General features: G+C 38.5%; 1 protein-coding gene across 2 annotated transcripts in view; it reads left to right on the forward strand.

Moving 5' to 3' along the window:
- The window catches only part of ATL1 (atlastin GTPase 1), an 88,314-nt gene that overhangs the window by 61,132 nt on the left and 5,661 nt on the right, over window positions 1-21,521 (forward strand). For both annotated transcript variants that reach the window (XM_009006018.5, XM_035260468.3), the window contains exons 7-11: window positions 2,045-2,137; window positions 3,154-3,292; window positions 15,645-15,772; window positions 16,856-16,912; window positions 17,851-17,922. In XM_009006018.5, coding sequence (XP_009004266.1) covers window positions 2,045-2,137; window positions 3,154-3,292; window positions 15,645-15,772; window positions 16,856-16,912; window positions 17,851-17,922 — 489 coding nt within the window. The remainder of the gene's footprint in view (window positions 1-2,044; window positions 2,138-3,153; window positions 3,293-15,644; window positions 15,773-16,855; window positions 16,913-17,850; window positions 17,923-21,521) is intronic.

Raw genomic sequence — 21,521 nt, forward strand, 5'->3', positions numbered from 1 at the left:
CACCCACATCACTGACCTTTCCAATTACGGAACCGGTTCTCTGCTTAAACTTGTTGGAATTGGATTTCATTAGTTGCAGCTGAAAGAAGTCCATCTGATTCTAGTAGAAGTATATAACAGGATAAGTTCAGGATGATATGGGAGCCTATAGCAATAGTAAATATATAAATTGTCTTACAGTTTCCATATGCATTTGTGATGTCTTTCGATGCTTATTATATCTTAAACATTTATAAACTGCTTTTGGGTTTTTTTCAAAGTTATGATGTGTAAAAAGTAGATGGAAGGGAGGAGTGGTAAAAGGAAGTCTGAGAATGCTGATTTTCTCATGGCAGGGAGTTAAAGGTGAAACATATATTTAAAAAGCATGACTCCAAACTAATAAGTAAAGGCAGACAACTAGTGGAAACATTGGCAAAGACCTGATCAGCCTCCTCACAAAAGACAATATACACAAAAGGCCAACAAACATAGGACAAAGTGCTGAATTTCACTAATCTTCAGGGAAATGCGTATTAAACAAAATGGGCTACTAAACCACACCCTCCAGAAGGGTTAAAATTAAGAAGACAGAGAATATCAAGCATGGTAAGGACGTGTAGCATCAGGAACCCTGTAAGACTGCTGGTAAGGTTATAAATTGGTACTTTGGAAAATGGACAATATCAGCCAATCCTGAACATGTGCACACTCTCTACCCAGTAATTCTGCTTTAGTTATAAATGCAAAAGAAAGAAGACACAGAAAGAAGACCAGAAGACACATGAATGTTCATAGCAGCACTATTCATGCCAGCCCAAAACTAGAGACACTGAAACGCCCATCTACAGAATGAATTAGTAATTATTCACATAATGGGAAATTGTGCAGTAGTGACTATGAATGATAAACAATTATGCAATAATATTATTAATCTCACAAATATAATATTGAGTGACAGAAGCTAGACCAAAAGAATACATCATGTATGATTCCACTTAGGCAAATTATAAAAACAGGCAAAATGAACTGATGCTGTTAGAAGTCAGGCTCATGGTTACCCCTGAGCAAGGAGTAACGACTGGAGGTTAGCAGGAGCAGGGGCTTGTGGAGTGTTGAACATTCTCCGTTCCTTGATCTAGGTGCTGGGTCAACAATATGTTCAGTTTGTGAAAATGCATTAAGTTATATGCTTAATGTGCAGTTCTCTATATGAGGACTGTATTCCAAACAAAGGTATAAAAAGTTAAACACATGACTCCCAGCTCAATGTTTTCTAAAATCTTTGTCCTTAACTTCAAGTGAATTTATTAGAACATCTAGTGGTAAAAAATCATTTACTTAAAATTCAACAGTATTTTAAATGTCCTTTAAGTCAGTTAATTTCAAGTACATTTTAATACTTATTATTTAAAATGCCACATACAAAACAGTTCCACTTTTTATAAAACTGTTTTTCTTCTTTTTCTTCCTTTTAACCCTCTTCCATCTGTGTATGTACCTAGGGAGATGACTGGATGCTGCTCACCGAATATTAACTCTGGTGAAATCCAGGAGATGGAATTTGGGGTGCATATTAACATTTTCTCTTTGGACTTTGCTATCTCGTTTGAACTTTTTATGATGATCCTACATATGTATCATCTCTATAAAAACAGTAAAACAATTTCTTTATAAAAGAAAAGCTGATATTATATCTTATGCCTATATTCAGCCATAACCATCAGAAAGGAAGATTCCTAAGAGCATATTCTACACAAAATCTTATTATAGTGACATAGCTCCATTCAGACAGTTTGGAAGTCATCTCTGTCATCTCTCAGTGGGGTGCATTCATCTTGGCTTTTTGTAGGCAGCTTTGCATTCACATTTAATGGAAACAGGTAGGATGATCTCATAGTGGAGAGGGTGTTCAGATACTTTGAAAGGTTTTATGTTTGCTTTTTAATTCAGCAATGTGGGAAAGAACGATATTCAAATGACAATGATATTATAACTGGTTTCTGAAAAAGCAAAGGGAGGCATCTTAAAGTCCCCATGTCAATCCTTTCTTATCATTTTTTAGAGTCTGATATTTCTTGTTCGAGACTGGAGTTTCCCATACGAATTTTCATATGGAGCTGATGGTGGCACCAAATTCTTGGAAAAACGCCTCAAGGTTTGTTAAATATTTAGGCGCATGAAATTTCACTGATAATAATCTAGAATTATTTTTGTTGGATCATTTGGTGAATAGATACTCAGTAGCCACAATCTCATTTGTTATCAATATTAGTGACACAGATAAAGATGCTTCATATACATCTATAAAACAATAATTTACTCCTCAAGATAAAGCTTTTACTTTGAAGAATTAAGTCACTTCAAGACTGACAGTGCAAATATCAAGATTCAGGTTTTAATAGAAGTTTAAAAGCCAATGTAACAAATACCTAATTTTGAAATCCCTGGAGTCAATATTAGAACACAGAATGTAAAATTAGAAGCCCTTCCACTTTCTGCATCATGCTAGTTCAATACTGTACAAAATGTTACACTGAGCAGTTACCACCAAAAATGCCTACTGGGAAATTAGGGAGACAGATCAAAATCTACCAAGAAGTTCCTTGAAAATTGGGATCTCTGAACTTCTTATTAGGTTTACAGTCATAATAGTTTGTCTATATTAAAAACTATCAAATGTGTATTTACAAAAAGAGGGAGGTGAGGGTGATTTAGCTTGTAAGTAAACACTCAACTATTCAGATGCCATTCTAGAATTTAAATGTTACCTACTAGGTGATAGGCTGCCATCTTGAGTATCTACTAAAAAGAAGGTAGCAATATCCATCATCTGTTTGTGCCTCCTGTGAGTACTTTGAATTAAAATTTGAATTTGTGGGAACTAGCCAGAGTAAAACCACACTAATTTGTATTAAAAAATGGGAAGGGCCATTTGAGTTAGCATCAGGGTAGACACTTGTTAATTATAACTATGGCATGTGTTTTCTATACTTAGACATGGCTCTGTGTGGGCAAATCCACCCAAGACTTCCTTCTTTCTTTAGTAGCTGCCCTGTCATGTCATTTTTATCATTGTGGGACCAAATAGACATAGCTAATATGAGATGCCACCAAATTCCTTTGCATAATTCATGATGAAAGGAGTTTTAACTTCAAAATCATTTACTGCAGGTCTCAGGGAACCAGCATGAAGAACTACAGAATGTCAGAAAACACATCCATTCCTGTTTCACCAATATTTCCTGTTTTCTGCTACCTCATCCTGGCTTAAAAGTAGCTACCAATCCAAACTTTGATGGAAAACTGAAAGGTTTGTATCTTTTAATAAATATGTTTGCATCACTTAGTCTGATTTTGAAAATGTCATTTTATCTACTGGGCTTATGGCTGATAATTAGTTTATCCTCTGTTAGGAGGCTGATGATTAGAAATTGTCAGGAGAATTGGGCATCCTGAGCTGGTGCTCCTCCTTGGTGAACTTGGTAGGATTCTATGGGTTCTGAATGAATTCGCTGCTTGCAAAAATAGGCCAGATCCTGAGTTCACCTAGGAGGCAGTAACCCTCACCTTCTCATCTCTGTGCACAGAAGAGTGCTCCTTAATGTTTTTATGCTTCATTTTCCTTATCTACATGGAAATGGAACACAGATGTCTATTGTATTGGAATCTGTATTACATTATATAATTGAAATTTAAAAAATGCTCTTTAAAATTGCTACTAAAGAATTTAATTATAAATTATTAAAAACTTCACTAAAAATGAAATCTTGTGCGGGAGAAGACCAGTCTTGAAAAAAAAAAAGCACTAGAGTGTTTTTCAAATAGCGTATACTTACAGGATATAGTTATATCTTTAATAGAGGATTGATTGTTACATGATTCCAAAGCAGCTTGACTTGTTAAACAAACAAACAAGAGCAGGAGTAGATGTAGGAGTCTGGGGAAATGGAAGTTAATCTTTCCCAAAAGATGTCCACCAGGTCTGTAGAGATATGCTTTGTAGTTAATACAACATAGTACAAAGACACGACTTTTTAACTTGAAAGCCTAGTGTTGAATATACCACTAAATTCAGACATTTGTTTAATTTACTGTGGCCTTTCTGAATCATGCCAGGAGTGAGACAGTGACATTACAAGCTTTTAAATGCCCCTAACAACTGTTGTCAGGGGCATTTAAAATTACTTTAAAGAAAGGACAACGTAACTTGTATCCAGTTTTATGAAACTGGCAGATTTGAAAAGCAAAAAAATCATTTTTGTCTCTGTACCCATGACATTTACTCTCAGATACTTATATTTAACTTTGGCAGTTAGTACCATAAATAGAATACCAAATTTCTCAATCATTAATCAGCATGGTGCTTATACACATTTTATCTTACTTTTATACAACAGAATAGATAGCAGTAAGCACATAGTACATATGGATGACAGGCTCCTATAATTTTACTGTCACACTTATGAATTCCAACCTGCCAGTGGATGCACAGACCTCAGTATTGTGCAATTACCTAATGGCTTCAGTGTGTTTTGAATAAATTACATAAAGAAAGCCTTCTTATATAAAGAGAAAGCTTCTCTTTCTTCTCTGGAGTTGGGAGACATACACAGGCAGAGGAGGGGTGGGCCTTCAACAACAGTCTTTTATTGGAACTAAAAATTACTGTGGCTTGTTTCATTACTGCAGTATACAGCTACAGTTCTTAGATTAGCTGATATGTTTTATAATGAAAGCTTAGGGAGAGAGTTTAAGACAAATCATGCAAATGCAGAATCTTATTATTTTTATTTTTAGAGACAGGATCTCACACTTTTCCTAGGCTGGAGTGAAGTGGTACAGTCCTAGCTTACTGCAACCTTGAACCCCTGGACTCCAGAGATCCTTTTGCCTCTGTCTCCCAAGTATCTAGGACTAAAGGCACATGCCACCATGTGCAGCTAATTTATTTTTTATATTTTTTGTAGAGATGAGGTCTTGCTATGCCTCCAGGGCTGGTCTCAAACTTCTGGGTTCAATCAATCCTCCTATCTTGACTTCCCAAAGTGTCAGGATTACAGGTGTGAGCCACCACACTCAGCCAGTTATTATCTTTTTAGAGAAGGGATCTCAATCTGTCTCTCAGGCTAGAGTGCAGTGGTGCAATCATAGCTCACTGCAGCCTTGAACTATTGAGCTCACGCAATCCTCCTGCTTCAGCCTCCCAAATAGTTAGGTCTAAGGAGTGTGCCACCACGCACAGTTATTATTTTTTTATTTTTTGAAGAGATAGGGGTTTCACTATGTTGCCAGGCTGGTCTTGAACTCCTGGCCTCAAGCAATGAATTACAGGTGTGAACCACCATGCTTGGCCAGAATTCCACTTTTTAAGACGTGTTCTCCATCAAATTTTATTCACTTCTGTGCGTATACTGATTGACCTACACAATTGGTTTACAGCTACCTATAAATTATGAGTTTACCAAAGTGGCTTGCCTGGGAGAAAAAGAAGTGAAAGGCAGCTTCAATTTCCATAAAAGTTCCATTTTAATGAGACTTTTATATCTTACAAGACTGCTACTAAAGCTCTCTTGTATGCAGAAGTGTACTTTGCCTCTGTGTTTCTCTAGGCAGTTCTGAAAGTCTACTATCTACATTATATTTCTGTCCCACCCGGAATCTTATAATTCGGTGTAATGTCTATTGAGGATGTCTTGTCAGCTGACCGTGATGTTCTCCAGAGGGCTGGCATCTCAGGGGTTGCCTCTAGGGAAGAAAGGTCTCTGAACAAACAAATGTGCAAAAGTTGTTCTTTGATAATAGTTTCTTATATACTCTTTCACACACAGAAATAACTTTAGCTCATTGTCAATAGTAATCATTGTTGTAAAACTATTTGTTCATGGCCCCTCAAAGAATTGCAATTATTATCTTACCTATTTCTAGTGTTATTAAAAACTGATAATACTATCGTTATATTTAATCACTATTAATTTAAGAGCTTCCAACAAAGGAAATGAAAAATATTAACGGCACTGAATCACATTCATTTATGCTACACTCAACCAGCTCTTATTGGGTGCTTACTGAGTATCTCCCCAAGCATAGCAAATACAGTTTTTTAAATAACAAGGAGTTCTTTCTTTCTTTTTTTTTTCTTTCTTTTTTTTTTTTTTGAGGTAGCTTTGCGTTATAGTACCATATGTAGAATGGGCAGGTAGCCACGTTGTAAGATGTGAAGCTGCTTCCTCAGCAGCTGCAGTTAGACTTCAGAATGGATAGCCAAATGCATGTTTATAATCACTTAACAGAATCAGGAAATCCTGAGAAAATGTCTTCCTTTGTTAATTTATACAGCAACATTATACCAGTGCATCTGCCCTGTGGAGATCTTATAAAGCATGCATCATATTTTCAATTATTGTTTGACCCAGCCCCTAAAGTCCTTGCAATATTTTACCCTTGTGGCAAAAATTATTGAATGTAATTTGGAATCACCTATTCATATATATTAATTGAACACTTACAGTGCCAAAGCCTATTAATACACCTCTGCACATTGATTTGAACTGGTTTGCAGATTTTCTGGGTTATGTATTTACTGTGTTCAATTAATATTAGCAAGAGCTCACCACCTATGTATGTTATGAATATATTCTTATTTTCTGAATCCCAAATTGGAATACCTAGCATTGGTCCCAGTGAGAACAAAGATGGCTAATGCCATCTTCAGACACATTTTTAATCCACACGTGTGCTTGTATGCTGGTTACTTTAATGACCATTACCATACTTGCTGGTGTATTAACAAGCTGTTGTATCTTATTCCAATTGTAAAAGGAATATTTGGGGGGAGAAATTTATACACGTTTTGAAAGTGACTTTAAAGCGGTTTTATAAGAAGAAAACTTTGTTTTATTCAGAAACTCAAGAATTCATACATTCTAGATATATAGTAATGTTCTACTGAAGCTAAAAAAACATCAAATCATATAGCATAAAAGAAACCAATTAGTATCAGTGAGTACAGATACATTGCAGGTAATAAAACAGGAAACAGGAAAGTGGTAACATAAATACAAATATCAGTACTGTATTCCAGTGAATACTGGTAACTAAAAAGCAAACCACAATAAATCTATATATAGTACAAAGAAAAATTATCAGTGAAAATTGGTACAATGCAAACAACAAAATAAGTGAATAAACTCCACTACCTATACCCATAAATCATGGTCACTAGAATTTCAAAGTGACACAAAACTTGAAACAAAGTAAGTTTGAAAGATATCCAGCATCATGCTTGTGCGTGTTATAAAACAAGTAAAGACAAAATAAATTCTGGCCGTGCACAGTGGCTCACACCTATCATCCCAGCACTTTGAGAGGCCGAGGCAGGTGGATCACCTGAGGTCAGGAGTTCGAGACCAGCCTGGACAACATGGCAAAATCCCATCTCTACTAAAAGTACAAAAATTAGCCAGGTATGGTGGCGGGTGCCTGTAATCCCAGCTATTCAGGAGGCTGAGGTGGGAGAATAGCACTGCACTCCAGCCTGGGTGACAAGAGCAAGACTCTGTCTGAAAAAAAAAAAAAAAAGAAAAACGAAAACAAATTCTAACATAAAACAGTATTTCAGTGTAGCCCCAATATTATAACTGGGGCTATAACAACAGGGAAAATGCAAATGCAGTCTTAAGGTTTGAATCTTTAAGGCCTTCAAAATCACCAACCCAAGCCTGAAAATTCAGTAACTCCACTAAAACCCAGATTTTTTTTTTTTTTTTTTTAATTTTTTATTGGATTATAGGTTTTGGGGTACATGAGCAGAGCATGCAAGACAGTTGCATAGGTACACACATTGCAGTGTGCTTTGCTTTTCTTCTCCCCTTCACCCACATTTGGCATTTCTCCCCAGGCTATCCCTCCCCACCTCCCCCTCCCACTGGCCCTCCCCTTTTCCCCCCAATAGACCCCAGTGTTTAGTACTCCCCTTTCTGTGTCCATGTGTTCTCATTTTTCATCACCCACCTATGAGTGAGAATATGCGGTGTTTCATTTTCTGTTCTTGTGTCAGTTTGCTGAGGATGATGTTTTCCAGATTCATCCATGTCCCTACAAACGACACGAACTCATCATTTCTGATTGCTGCATAATATTCCATGGTGTATATGTGCCACATTTTTCCAATCCAGTCTATTATCAATGGGCATTTGGGTTGATTCCAGGTCTTTGCTATTGTAAACAGTGCTGCAATGAACATTCGTGTACATGTGTCCTTATAGTAGAACGATTTATAGTCTTTTGGATATATACCCAGTAATGGGATTGCTGGGTCAAATGGAATTTCTATTTCTAAGGCCTTGAGGAATCGCCACACTGTCTTCCACAATGGTTGAACTAATATACACTCCCACCAACAGTGTAAAAGTGTTCCTTTTTCTCCACATCCTCTCCAGCATCTGTTGTCTCCAGATTTTTTAATGATCGCCATTCTAACTGGCGTGAGATGGTATCTCAATGTGGTTTTGATTTGCATCTCTCTGATGACCAGTGACGATGAGCATTTTTTCATATGATTGTTGGCCTCATATATGTCTTCTTTCGTAAAGTATCTGTTCATATCCTTTGCCCACTTTTGAATGGGCTTGTTTGTTTTTTTCCTGTAAATTTGCTTGAGTTGTTTGTAAATTCTGGATATCAGCCCTTTGTCAGATGGGTAGACTGCGAAAATTTTTTCCCATTCTGTTGGTTGCCGATCCACTCTAGTGACTGTTTCTTTTGCCGTGCAGAAGCTGTGGAGTTTCATTAGGTCCCATTTGTCTATTTTGGCTTTTGTTGCCAATGCTCTTGGTGTTTTGTTCATGAAGTCCTTGCCTACTCCTATGTCCTGGATAGTTTTGCCTAGATTTCCTTCTAGGGTTTTTATGGTGCCAGGTCTTATGTTTAAGTCTTTAATCCATCTGGAGTTAATTTTAGTGTAAGGTGTCAGGAAGGGGTCCAGTTTCTGCTTTCTGCACATGGCTAGCCAGTTTTCCCAACACCATTTGTTAAACATGGAATCCTTGCCCCATTGCTTGTTTTTGTCAGGTTTATCAAAGATTGTATAGTTGTATGTATGTTGTGTTGCCTCCGGTGCCTCTGTTTTGTTCCATTGGTCTATATCTCTGTTTTGGTACCAGTACCATGCTGTTTTGATTACTGTAGCCTTGTAGTAGAGTTTGAAATCCGGTAGTGTGATGCCCCCCGCTGTGTTCTTTTTGCTTAGAATTGACTTGGCTATGCGGGCTCTCTTTTGGTTCCATATGAAGTTCATGGTGGTTTTTTCCAGTTCTGTGAAGAAAGTCAATGGTAGCTTGATGGGGATAGCGTTGATTCTGTAAATTACTTTGGGCAGTATAGCCATTTTCACGATATTAATTCTTCCTAACCATGAACATGGAATGTTTCTCCATCTGTTTGTGTCCTCTCTGATTTCGTTGAGCAGTGGTTTGTAGTTCTCCTTGAAGAGGTCCCTTACGTTCCTTGTGAGTTGTATTCCAAGGTATTTTATTCTTTTTGTAGCAATTGCGAATGGCAGTTCGCTCTTGATTTGGCTTTCTTTAAGTCTTTTATTGGTGTAGACGAATGCTTGTGATTTTTGCACATTGATTTTATATCCTGAGACTTTGCTGAAGTTGTTTATCAGTTTCAGGAGTTTTTGGGCTGAGGCGATGGGGTCTTCTAGGTATACTATCATGTCGTCTGCAAATAGAGACAATTTGGCTTCCTCCTTTCCTATTTGAATACCCTTTATTTCTTTTTCTTGCCTGATTGCTCTGGCTAGAACTTCCAGTACTACATTGAATAGGAGTGGTGAGAGAGGGCATCCTTGTCTAGTACCAGATTTCAAAGGGAATGCTTCCAGTTTTTGCCCATTCAGTATGATATTGGCTGTTGGTTTGTCATAAATAGCTTTTATTACTTTGAGATACGTTCCATCGATACCGAGTTTATTGAGGGTTTTTAGCATAAAGGGCTGTTGAATCTTGTCAAATGCCTTCTCTGCGTCAATTGAGATAATCATGTGGTTTTTGTTTTTGGTTCTGTTTATGTGGTGAATTACGTTGATAGACTTGCGTATGTTGAACCAGCCTTGCATCCCCGGGATGAATCCTACTTGATCATGATGAATAAGTTTTTTGATTTGCTGTTGCAATCGGCTTGCCAATATTTTATTGAAGATTTTTGCATCTATGTTCATCATGGATATTGGCCTGAAGTTTTCTTTTCTCGTTGGGTCTCTGCCGGGTTTTGGTATCAGGATGATGTTGGTCTCATAAAATGATTTGGGAAGGATTCCCTCTTTTTGGATTGTTTGAAATAGTTTTAGAAGGAATGGTACCAGCTCCTCCTTGTGTGTCTGGTAGAATTCGGCTGTGAACCCATCTGGACCTGGGCTTTTTTTGTGAGGTAGGCTCTTAATTGCTGCCTCAACTTCAGACCTTGTTATTGGTCTATTCATAGTTTCAGCTTCCTCCTGGTTTAGGCTTGGGAGGACACAGGAGTCCAGGAATTTATCCATTTCTTCCGGGTTTACTAGTTTATGTGCATAGAGTTGTTTGTAATATTCTCTGATGATGGTTTGAATTCCTGTGGAATCTGTGGTGATTTCCCCTTTATCATTTTTTATTGCATCTATTTGGTTGTTCTCTCTTTTCTTTTTAATCAGTCTGGCTAGTGGTCTGTCTATTTTGTTGATCTTTTCAAAAAACCAGCTCTTGGATTTATTGATTTTTTGAAGGGTTTTTCGTGTCTCAATCTCCTTCAGCTCAGCTCTGATCTTAGTAATTTCTTGTCTTCTGCTGGGTTTTGAGTTTTTTTGATCTTGCTCCTCTAGCTCTTTCAATTTTGATGATAGGGTGTCAATTTTGGATCTCTCCATTCTCCTCATATGGGCACTTATTGCTATATACTTTCCTCTAGAGACTGCTTTAAATGTGTCCCAGAGGTTCTGGCACGTTGTGTCTTCATTCTCATTGGTTTCGAAGAACTTCTTTATTTCTGCCTTCATTTCGTTGTTTACCCAGTCAACATTCAAGAGCCAGTTGTTCAGTTTCCATGAAGCTGTGCGGTTCTGGGTCGGTTTCTGAATTCTGAGTTCTAACTTGATTGCACTATGGTCTGAGAGGCTGTTTGTTATGATTTCAGTTGTTTTGCATTTGTTGAGCAGTGCTTTACTTCCAATTATGTGGTCAATTTTAGAGTAGGTGTGATGTGGTGCTGAGAAGAATGTGTATTCTGTGGATTTGGGGTGGAGAGTTCTGTAAATGTCCACCAGGTTTGCTTGCTCCAGGTCTGAGTTCAAGCCCTGGGTATCCTTGTTGATTTTCTGTCTGGTTGATCTGTCTAGTATTGACAGTGGAGTGTTAAAGTCTCCCACTATTATTGTGTGGGAGTCTAAGTCCTTCTGTAAGTCATTAAGAACTTGCCTTATGTATCTGGGTGCTCCTGTATTGGGTCCATATATGTTTAGGATCGTTAGCTCTTCTTGTTGTATCGATCCTTTTACCATTATGTAATGGCCTTCTTTGTCTCTTTTGATCTTTGTTGCTTTAAAGTCTATTTTATCAGAGATGAGAATTGCAACTCCTGCTTTTTTTTGCTTTCCATTAGCTTGGTAAATCTTCCTCCATCCCTTTATTTTGAGCCTTTGTGTATCCTTGCATGTGAGATGGGTTTCCTGGATACAGCACACTGATGGGTTTTGGATTTTTATCCAATTTGCCAGTCTGTGTCTTTTGATTGGTGCATTTAGTCCATTTACATTTAGGGTTAATATTGTTATGTGTGAATTTGATACTGCCATTTTGATTCTAAGTGGCTGTTTTGCCTGTTAGTTGTTGTAGATTCTTCATTATGTTGAAGCTCTTTAGCATTCAGTGTGATTTTGGAATGGCTGGTACTGATTGATCCTTTCTATGTGTAGTGCCTCTTTTAGGAGCTCTTGTAAAGCAGGCCTGGTGGTGACAAAATCTCTGAGTACTTGCTTGTTCGCAAAGGATTATTCTTCCTTCACTTCTGAAGCTCAGTTTGGCTGGATATGAAATTCTGGGTTGAAAGTTCTTTTCTTTAAGAATGTTGAATATTGGCCCCCACTCTCTTCTGGCTTGTAGTGTTTCTGCCGAGAGATCTGCTGTGAGTCTGATGGGCTTCCCTTTGTGGGTGACCCGACCTTTCTCTCTGGCTGCCCTTAGTATTCTCTCCTTTATTTCAACCCTGTTGAATCTGACGATTATGTGCCTTGGGGTTGCTCTTCTTGCGGAATATCTTTGTGGTGTTCTCTGTATTTCCTGCAATTGAGTGTTGGCTTGTCTTGCTAGGTGGGGGAAATTTTCCTGGATGATGTCCTGAAGAGTATTTTCCAGCTGGGATTCATTCTCTTCGTCCCCTTCTGGTACACCTATCAAACGTAGGTTAGGTCTTTTCACATAGTCCCACATTTCTTGGAGACTTTGTTCATTCCTTTTTGAGCTTTTTTCTCTGATCTTGGTTTCTCGTTTTATTTCATTGAGTTGGTCTTCGACTTCAGATATTCTTTCTTCTGCTTGGTCAATTCGGCTATTGAAACTTGCGTTTGCTTCGCGAAGTTCTCGTATTGTGTTTTTCAGCTCCTTTAATTCATTCATATTCCTCTCTAAGGTATCCATTCTTGTTATCATTTCCTCGAATCTTTTTTCAAATCTTTTTTCAAGGTTCTTAGTTTCTTTGCATTGATTTAATACATGATCTTTTAGCTCACAAAAGTTTCTCATTATCCATCTTCTGAAGTCTAATTCCGTCATTTCGTCACAGTCATTCTCCGTCCAGCTTTGTTCCCTTGCTGGTGAGGAGTCTTGGTCCTTTCTAGGAGGCGATGTGTTCTGGTTTCGGGTGTTTTCCTCCTTTTTGCGCTGGTTTCTTCCCATCTTTGTGGATTTGTCCGCTGGTTGTCTGCGTAGTTGCTGACTTTTCGTTTGGGTCTCTGAGTGGACACCCAGAATGTTGATGATGAAGTATTTCTGTTGCTTGGTTTTCCTTCTACCAGTCTAGCCCCTTCGCTGTACGACTGTTGAGGTCCGCTCCAGACCCTGCTTGTCTGGGGTGCACCTCTAGTAGCCGTGGCACAGCGAGGGATGCTACCAGTTTCTTTTTCTGCTCTCTTTGTCCCAGGATGATGCCTGCCTAATGACAGTCTTTTGGATATAGAGGGGTCAGGGAGCTGCTTGAGGAGACAGTTTGTACTTTATAGGGGTTTAATTGCTGAGCTGTGCACTCTGTTGTTCATTCAGGGCTGTTAGGCTGCTATGTTTGATTCTGCTGCAACACAGCTCATTAAACAACCCTTTTTTCTTCTCAAATGCTCTGTGTTGAGGGGTTTGGGCTTTATTTTTGGATGTCCGATCAGGTGTCCTGCCCAGCTCAAAGGCAGACTAGCCACTGTTTGGCTGCCGAGGCTCCACCCTGCTGTTATGTGATTCGCGCTGTTCCTGCCGGCTCTGCTGTGGTCTCCGCCACGCCCTGCGGCGGAGTCTCTTCGTTGTAGCGTGTTGCCTCAGCAACGGCAGGCTGCGTCAGCAGTGGGCGTGTATCTCAGTAGGGACGGGTTGCCTCGGCAACGGCTGGCTGCGTCAGCAGTGGGCGTGTATCTCAGTTGGGGCTGGTTGCCTCGGCAACGGCTGGCTGCCTCAGCAGTGGGCGGGTATATCAGTTGGGGCAGGTTGCCTCCGTAGTGGTGGACGCCCCTCCCCCACAGAGCGTCTCGGACCGTCTGCCCGGGATAGTTTGAAATCGCGGTTTTGTTCGTCCCACTGGGTATCCCAAACGATCTGTCCCTGCAATCACCTGGGCTGGGCTACTGTGCAAGTCTCCTTCAGTCTCAAGTCCAGCCCTCTCAAGTCTCAGGTTGCCGGTTCAACAAGGCACCCGGACAAGCGCGCCCTGTGGGGATTGCTGGGTAGGGCCGGCCGCCGCCGCCCCGGCTGCCGGCTTCGCCAGGCAGACCTACTGCCTGGCGTCCCGTGTCTTTTTATACTTGGGAGTTTCCCCGTTCTGTGGGCAACAAAGATCAGTCTGGAAATGCAGCACTGACTCACTGTTTGCGAATTCAACGCGGGCTCCAATCCTGGGTTGTTCTCACAGCGCCATCTTGAGTCCCCTCTCCAAACCCAGATTTTAAAAAATTACAGGCAGTTATTGAATTTACTTAGAAACCAAGCAAGTCACTGGACAGGTCTTCCTTTTTTACGCATGTGTATTTTCCCATATATATAATATATATGTGTATATATGTATTATATATGTGTGTGTGCATATATATATATATATGTGTGTGTGTTTTCTTTTTTTTTTGAGATGGAGTTTTGCTCCTGTTACCCAGGCTGGAGTGCAATGGCGCAATCTTGGCTCACTGCAACCTCCACCTCCTGGGTTCAGGCAATTCTCCTGCCTCAGCCTCCTGAGTAGCTGGGATTACAGGCACGTGCCACCATGCCCAGATAATTTTTTTGTATTTTTAGTAGAGACGGAGTTTCACCATGTTGACCAGGATGGTCTTGATCTCTTCGGCTTCCCAAAGTGCTGGGATTACAGGCGTGAGCCACTGTCTTTTTTTTTTTTTTTTTTTTTTTGAGACAGAGTTTTGCTGTGGTGCATAGGCTGGAATGTGGTGGCACAATTTCGGTTCACTGCAACCTCTGCCTCCAGGTTCAAGTGATTCTCCTGCCTCAGCCTCCCAAGTAGCTGGGACTATAGGTGTATGCCACAATGTCCAGCTAATTTTTGTATTTTAGTAGAGACAGGATTTCACCATGTTGGCCAGGCTGGTCTCAAACTCCTGACATCAAATGATCCACTTGCCACGGCCTCCCAAAGTGCTGGCATTATAGGCGTGAGCCACTGCACCTGGCCCCAATTTTTTCATATATTTGAAATGATTTAAGAAATTATCCCCATGTTCACAGGACTTCTCTGGTGATCTGCTTTCTATATTACTTTGCTAAGACTGTAATGTTAAGCTTTAACCTACTGGTATAACTTGGGTTATGTGTAATCAATTATGTCAAACATGACAGGTGCATAACTCAGGCTACCTCTCATCTGTGTAAGCGGCTTTTTTGTATTTTGTGTTGCTGAGTTCCACCACTAGGGGTCGCTTCATCATCACTATCTTTTTGAACTCTTCAGTCCAGTTACCACAGCCTCTCCCAGTTTTGTACGCTTTTTAGAAGGTGGGCACGCTATGCACCGAGCAATTTTTGGATACATTTTTCTGGAGGGAATGCTTTATAATAAGCCAGTAAAAATCCGGCCTCTTCCCATTTATGATCCTATATGTATAAAACCACAAAGACTTAAAATATGAACTGGTTATATGAATGGGCTACATACAAAGCATACATGTAAAATCTAGCAAGGTAACTTATAATATCAAGAAAGCTAATTTGTAGGTGGAAGACAAGATGCAGATAAATCGGGAGTGGAAATTTGGGCAAGGAGAATCATTCACTGTGAGAAGAGCAGGTTTTAGGAATTGCTTAAGTGATGGGAAAGGGAGTTTCCTCCCACTGGGGAGGAAATGGGGGAGACCAAAGGATGGTTTATTCTGTGGCGTGGAGGACTGCTTAGGATTCCAAAAATAATAATGGATTTTCTTTTACTTGTAGAAATAGATGATGAATTCATCAAAAACTTGAAAATACTGATTCCTTGGCTACTTAGTCCTGAGAGCCTAGATATTAAAGAGATCAATGGAAATAAAATTACCTGCCGGGGTCTGGTGGAGTACTTCAAGGTATCACTCTCATTTCTAGAGTATTTATGAGTACTTAGATTTGACATATATTGGATCATAATTGCTACAAGAAATTATAGACCCTGTACTATGGGAGCAAACGTATGAGGTATCTATAAAAAAAGATTTAAAAAATCCCTTTAATAAAAAGCTTTTTCAAAACCTTTCAGAAAGCTTACTTTCTAAGATGATTCTTTTGAGGAAACCACATAAAGGTAACTTTGTGGTCCCCTTTAATCTTGAGGGAACTGTATTTTGAAATATGAATGTAAGAGTTGGAAAAGTCTTTTGGGGGGATGGGGTATTTCTCAGGGTCCATGATCTATTCTAAATTTTACCTTCCTAATTCACAAGATTTTCCCCAAGGGGGTTATACCTTCCTACTGAAGAAAATTCTTCCCCATTTCTTACTCTCTGCACCACGGGCCAATGTAAAGTGGAATTCTTTTAAATTTGCATTTATCTGTTTAGATAGCACTGAATACTTTTTACTAACCCATATATATCGCAGAGGATGTCAGTTACCAACCCAACTGTGGATTGATGCTCCCAGAACTAAAATATGAATTTTAAAATTCATGTTTGTCATTTAAATCATATACCTTCTGTGTGATCTATTTACCTTCATGATTGTCAGCAATAAGTGACATGTTATTTATCTAAAATATGAATTTTTACTGCGTATAACACTGTGGAGGTGCTTACAATTTGGTAGAAGATTCAGGACCCTCAGACAGGTCCGTTCCATAAAGCTTATGACATCAGCAGGGTATAGATTCCTGCGGGTAACTGAAAAAGGGTGGTTACTCCCAGCAGAGAGGTCTAAGAACATTTTAAGTGAGTGTCGTTGAGTTGAGCCTTTAAGAAGGGCCAGATTGGCAGATGGAGATGTTTGAAAAAGGCATTTCAGGAAACGGAAACAACATGAAACTAAGAAAAAGGGGAATTTAAATTTGAGAAAGATAAAATAGTTCTCATTCCTGAAAATATTTTTGAAATGTCAAGACCTTAGAATACAATTTCATAGAATTAGAGGAAATATCGAATTGCTTGAACATGAACCTTTTTCTTTTCCTTTTTTAGGCTTATATAAAGATCTATCAAGGTGAAGAATTACCACATCCCAAATCCATGTTACAGGTATTTATTAATCAAGGGTCATGTTTTAAGACATGTCACTAAGGCTAAGATTTCTGGCTATCAGAAATTACCAAATAACAATATTAGACAGACTGATTGGAAGATTATCTGCCTAATAACTTTACCTATTTATATGTTTATCTAAACAGTTTACACATGGCATATTGCAGCCTCACTTGTGTTGAGATACAAACACTTTTTACCAAAGAGTTTTCATTCTCTTTGCACTAAATTTGTTTAGAAAACAGTCTTACTCTATGATTTTGATTCACACATGTAACACACAGTAGAAAAGCAGGTCCAAGTTTTAAACAACTGGTCTCCACAAACATTTTTTTTAAAAGGAGCCAGGCACAGTGGCATGTGCCTTTTAGACCCAGCAACTCAGGAGGCTGAGACAGGAGGATTGCTTGAGCCAAGGAGTTTAAGTCCAGCCTAGGCAACATAGTGAGATCTCATACCTAAAAAAGAAGTCAATAAAATTTTGAAAAGGGAGAAACTAGTTTCCTTATATATATTTAAAGTTCTTAATAGTTCCTTTTTGTTATTAGTGTTACACTCTCCTATCAGCAGCAGTCCTTAGATTTATTTTTATCAGTATTTATAAAATATACTGTATATTATTCCCCATGTTTATAGATTTTTTTTTCTTCCCAGCATTTAATGACAGGCTAAAAAATATTTTTTGAGAGGAAAACTCTTCTAAATGAAAATTCATTTTAGGACTATTGTGTATTGAGTAAAAATCTGCTTTATTCCTTTTTGAACCTTTTTTACTAATTTTTAAAATGTAGAAATATTGTAACAGTTTTCAATTATTTTGATGACTTTGGTTTCTTGCACATTTCTGGCACATGATGCTCTGAAATCTGAACTGCCTGTGGAAGTTTAATAAATATGAACTGCATTTTACATCATATTTTGTACTTTGTCCAAAGGCCACAGCAGAAGCTAACAATTTAGCAGCCGTGGCAACTGCCAAGGACACATACAACAAAAAAATGGAAGAGGTAAGAATTAAATAATATTTTAAATGCTGTCTTAAAAGCAGTATTCTTCATGCAATTCCTTCTTGTTTTTCTTCCATGTTACACTGTATACACATGCAAAGAGGTAGCTTTGACTGTTTTCCTCAATCACATGTCTATTCATTGTATTTTTAAAAACATTATGTGTGTGCAATTTTAAAGGCATTTTAAATGAATTGTCTCTCTCTGTACTATACCTGTATTCACATATTTGGGGGGGTGCCAGGTCTTGCCACTATTTATAAAATCCAGTAGCTAAAATAGCATGTGGCACTCTTGCCACTATACCTCCTTATATTCCACAATTTCATTATTTCTCTTAAAGATAAACCCTTTTAGGAAAAAAAATCTTAAGAACCAATATTTCTATTTATTACATTTCCTCATTTTAACACTCCAAATTAAGATGGATCTATTAATTATTGTGTATATTAACTGTGATAGATATTTTTTCCTCTTAAAAATGTTACGAAATTAAAATTGCATCAAAATTAAAGTCTTAGAATCCATGCAAATGTAGTATATGGAGTGGTGTTATTTATAACATAAGGACAATCAGAATGAAAGTATTCTTGATATAGTTAAATCTCAAATGCAGGCATACCTCATTTTATTGAGCTTCACTTTATAACACTTCTTACAAATTGAAGGTTGTTGGCAACCCTGTGTGGAGCAAATCTGTTGATGCCCTTTCTCCAGCAGCACGTGCTCACTCCATGTCTGTGTCACATTTTGGTAATTTTCACAATTTTTCAAACGTTTTCATTATTATTGTAACTTTATGGTGACCTGTGGTCAGTGATTTCTGATGTTACTATTGTAATTGTTTCAGAGTGCCATGAACTGTGCCAATATAAGATGGTGGCTTTAATTGATACATGTGTTTTCTGACTGCTCCAGCAACCAGCAGTTCCCCCATCCCTCCCACTCTGTAGTCCTTTCTTTTACCTGAGGCACAACAAATATTGGAATTAGGCCAATTAATAACCCTACAATGGCCAATAAGTGTTGAAGTTCAAAGAGCCATATCTCTCACTTTAAATCAAAAGCTGGAAATGACTAATCTTAATGAGGAAAGCATATGAAAAGCTGAGACAGGACAAAAGCTAGGCCTTTGCACCAAACAGCCAGGATGTGGATGCAAAGAAGTTTTTAAAGGAAATCAAAAATGATAATCCAGGTCGGGCATAGTGGCTCACACCTGTAATCCCAGCACTTTGGGAGGCTGAGGTGGATGGCTCACTTGAGGTCAGGTGTTAGAGACCAGCCTGGCCAATGGTGAAACCCGTCTCTACTAAAAATACAAAAATCAGCTGGGCATGGTGGCACACGCCCATAGTCTTGGGAGGCCAAGACCAGAGAATGGCTTAAACCCAAGAGGCAGAGGTTGCAGTGAGCCAAGATTGCACCACTGCACTCTAGCCTGGACAACAGAGTAGGACTCTGTCTCAAAAAAAAAAAAAAAAAAAAAAAAAGGTGCCACGCCAGTGAACACAGAGATTATAAAAAAAGTGAAACAGCTTTTTTGCTGACATATAGAAAGCTTTAGTGGTTTGGTTAGAAAATCAAACCAGCCACAATATGCCCTTAAGCCAAAGCCTAATCCAGAGCAAGGCCCTATCTCTGTTCAATTCTATGAAGGCTGAAAGAGGTGGTAAAGGTGCAGAAGAAAAACTGGAAGCTAGCAGAGGTTTTTGGTTCATGAGATTTAAGAAGCCATTTCTGTAACATAAAGTGCAAGCTGAAGCAGTAAGTTTTGATGTAGAAACTGCAGCAAGTTATCCAGAAGATCTACCTGAGAGCATTGATGAAGGTGGCTACACTAAGCAGAGATTTTCAATGTAGATAAAATAGCCTTCTATTGGAAGATGACGTCCAGGACTTTCTCAGCTAGAGAAGTCAGCTCCTGCCTTCAAAGCTTGAAGAACAAGCTGACATTCTTATAGCTGGTGACTTTTAGTTGAACCCAGTGCTCACTTACCATTCCCCAAATTCTAGGGTACTTAAGAATCAGGCTAAATCTACTCTTGTTTGTGCTCTATTAATGGAACAACAAAGCCTAGGTAACAGCACAGCTGTTTACAGCATGGTTTACTGGATATTTTAAGCTCACCATTGAGAACTACTACTCAGAAAAAGGTTCTTTTCAAAATAAGTACACTGCTCATTGGCAGTGTACTTATTCACCAAAGAGCACTGATGGAGATATATTTAAGGAAATGTTTTCATGCCTGCTAACACAATATCCATTCTGTAGCCCAGGGATCAAGGAGTAATTTTGACTTTCAAATGTTAATAAGAAATACATTTTGTAAGACTATAGCTGCCATAGATAGTGATTCTTCTGATGGATCTGGGCAAGGTAAATTGAAAACCTTCCAGGAAAGATTCACCATTCTAGATGCCATTAAGAGAATATTTATAGAAGGAGGCAAAAATATCAACGTCGACAAGAGTGTGGAAAAAGTTTATATCAACCCTCCTGGATGACTGAGAGGGGTTCAAGACTTCAGTGGAGGAAAGAACTGCAGGTGTGGTGGAAACAGCAAGAGAACGTGAAAGTGGAGCCTGAACATGTGACTGAATTGTGTACTCTCATTTAATGGATAAAGGAGTTGCTTCCTATGGATGAAAAAGACAGTGGTTTCTGGAGATGGAATCTACTCCAAGTGAAAATGCTATGAACATTGTTGCAATTACAACAAAGGGTTTAGAACATTTTTTATTGATACCTAATAGATGTACATATTTTTTGGAGTACATATGATAAATTGATACATCCATATAATGTGTAAAATCAAATCAGGGTAAGTGTGATATTTATGTCCATAAATATTTCCTTATGCTAGGAGCATGAGAATTATTCTTTTATTTTGAAATGTACAATAATAGATGTGGGCCAGGTGTGGCTGACTGTAATCCAAGCACTTTGGAGGCCAAGACGGGCGGATCACCTGAGATCAGAAGTTCAAGACCAGCCTGACCAACACATGGTGAAACCCCGTCTTTGAAAAAAAGAAGTTTAAAAAAAAAAATAAAAACAAAAAATAAAGTACAATAGATTACTGTTAATTACAGTCACCCTACGGAGCTATTGAACACTGTCATTTCTTCTAACTGTATATTTGTACCCATTAATCAACTTCTCTTCATCTCCTTCCCCCTACCCTTTCTAGGGCTTTAAAATATTAAATAAACTTAGTTGATAAAGCATTGGCAGGGTTTGAGAGGACTGACTCCAATTTTTAAAGAAGTTCAACTGTGAGTAAAATGCTGTTAAACAGCATCCCAGACTACAGAGAAATCTTGATGAAAGGGAGAGTCTATCAACATGGCAAACTACTGTTATCTTACTTTAAGAAATTGCCACAGCCACCTCAACTTTCAGCAGCCATCGACATTGAGGCAAGAGCCTCCACCAGCAAAGATTGATGTGCTGAAGGCTCAGATAAGCCTTAGCATTTTTTAGCAATAAAGTATTTTTAAATTATGTACATGATTTTACACGTGCTATTGCACACTTTAATAGACTGCCATATAATGGAAACATAACTTTTATATGCATCAGGAAATAAAAAAAT

Source organism: Callithrix jacchus, chromosome 8 (genome assembly GCF_049354715.1).
Source record: "Callithrix jacchus isolate 240 chromosome 8, calJac240_pri, whole genome shotgun sequence".
Taxonomy (NCBI): domain Eukaryota; kingdom Metazoa; phylum Chordata; class Mammalia; order Primates; family Cebidae; genus Callithrix; species Callithrix jacchus.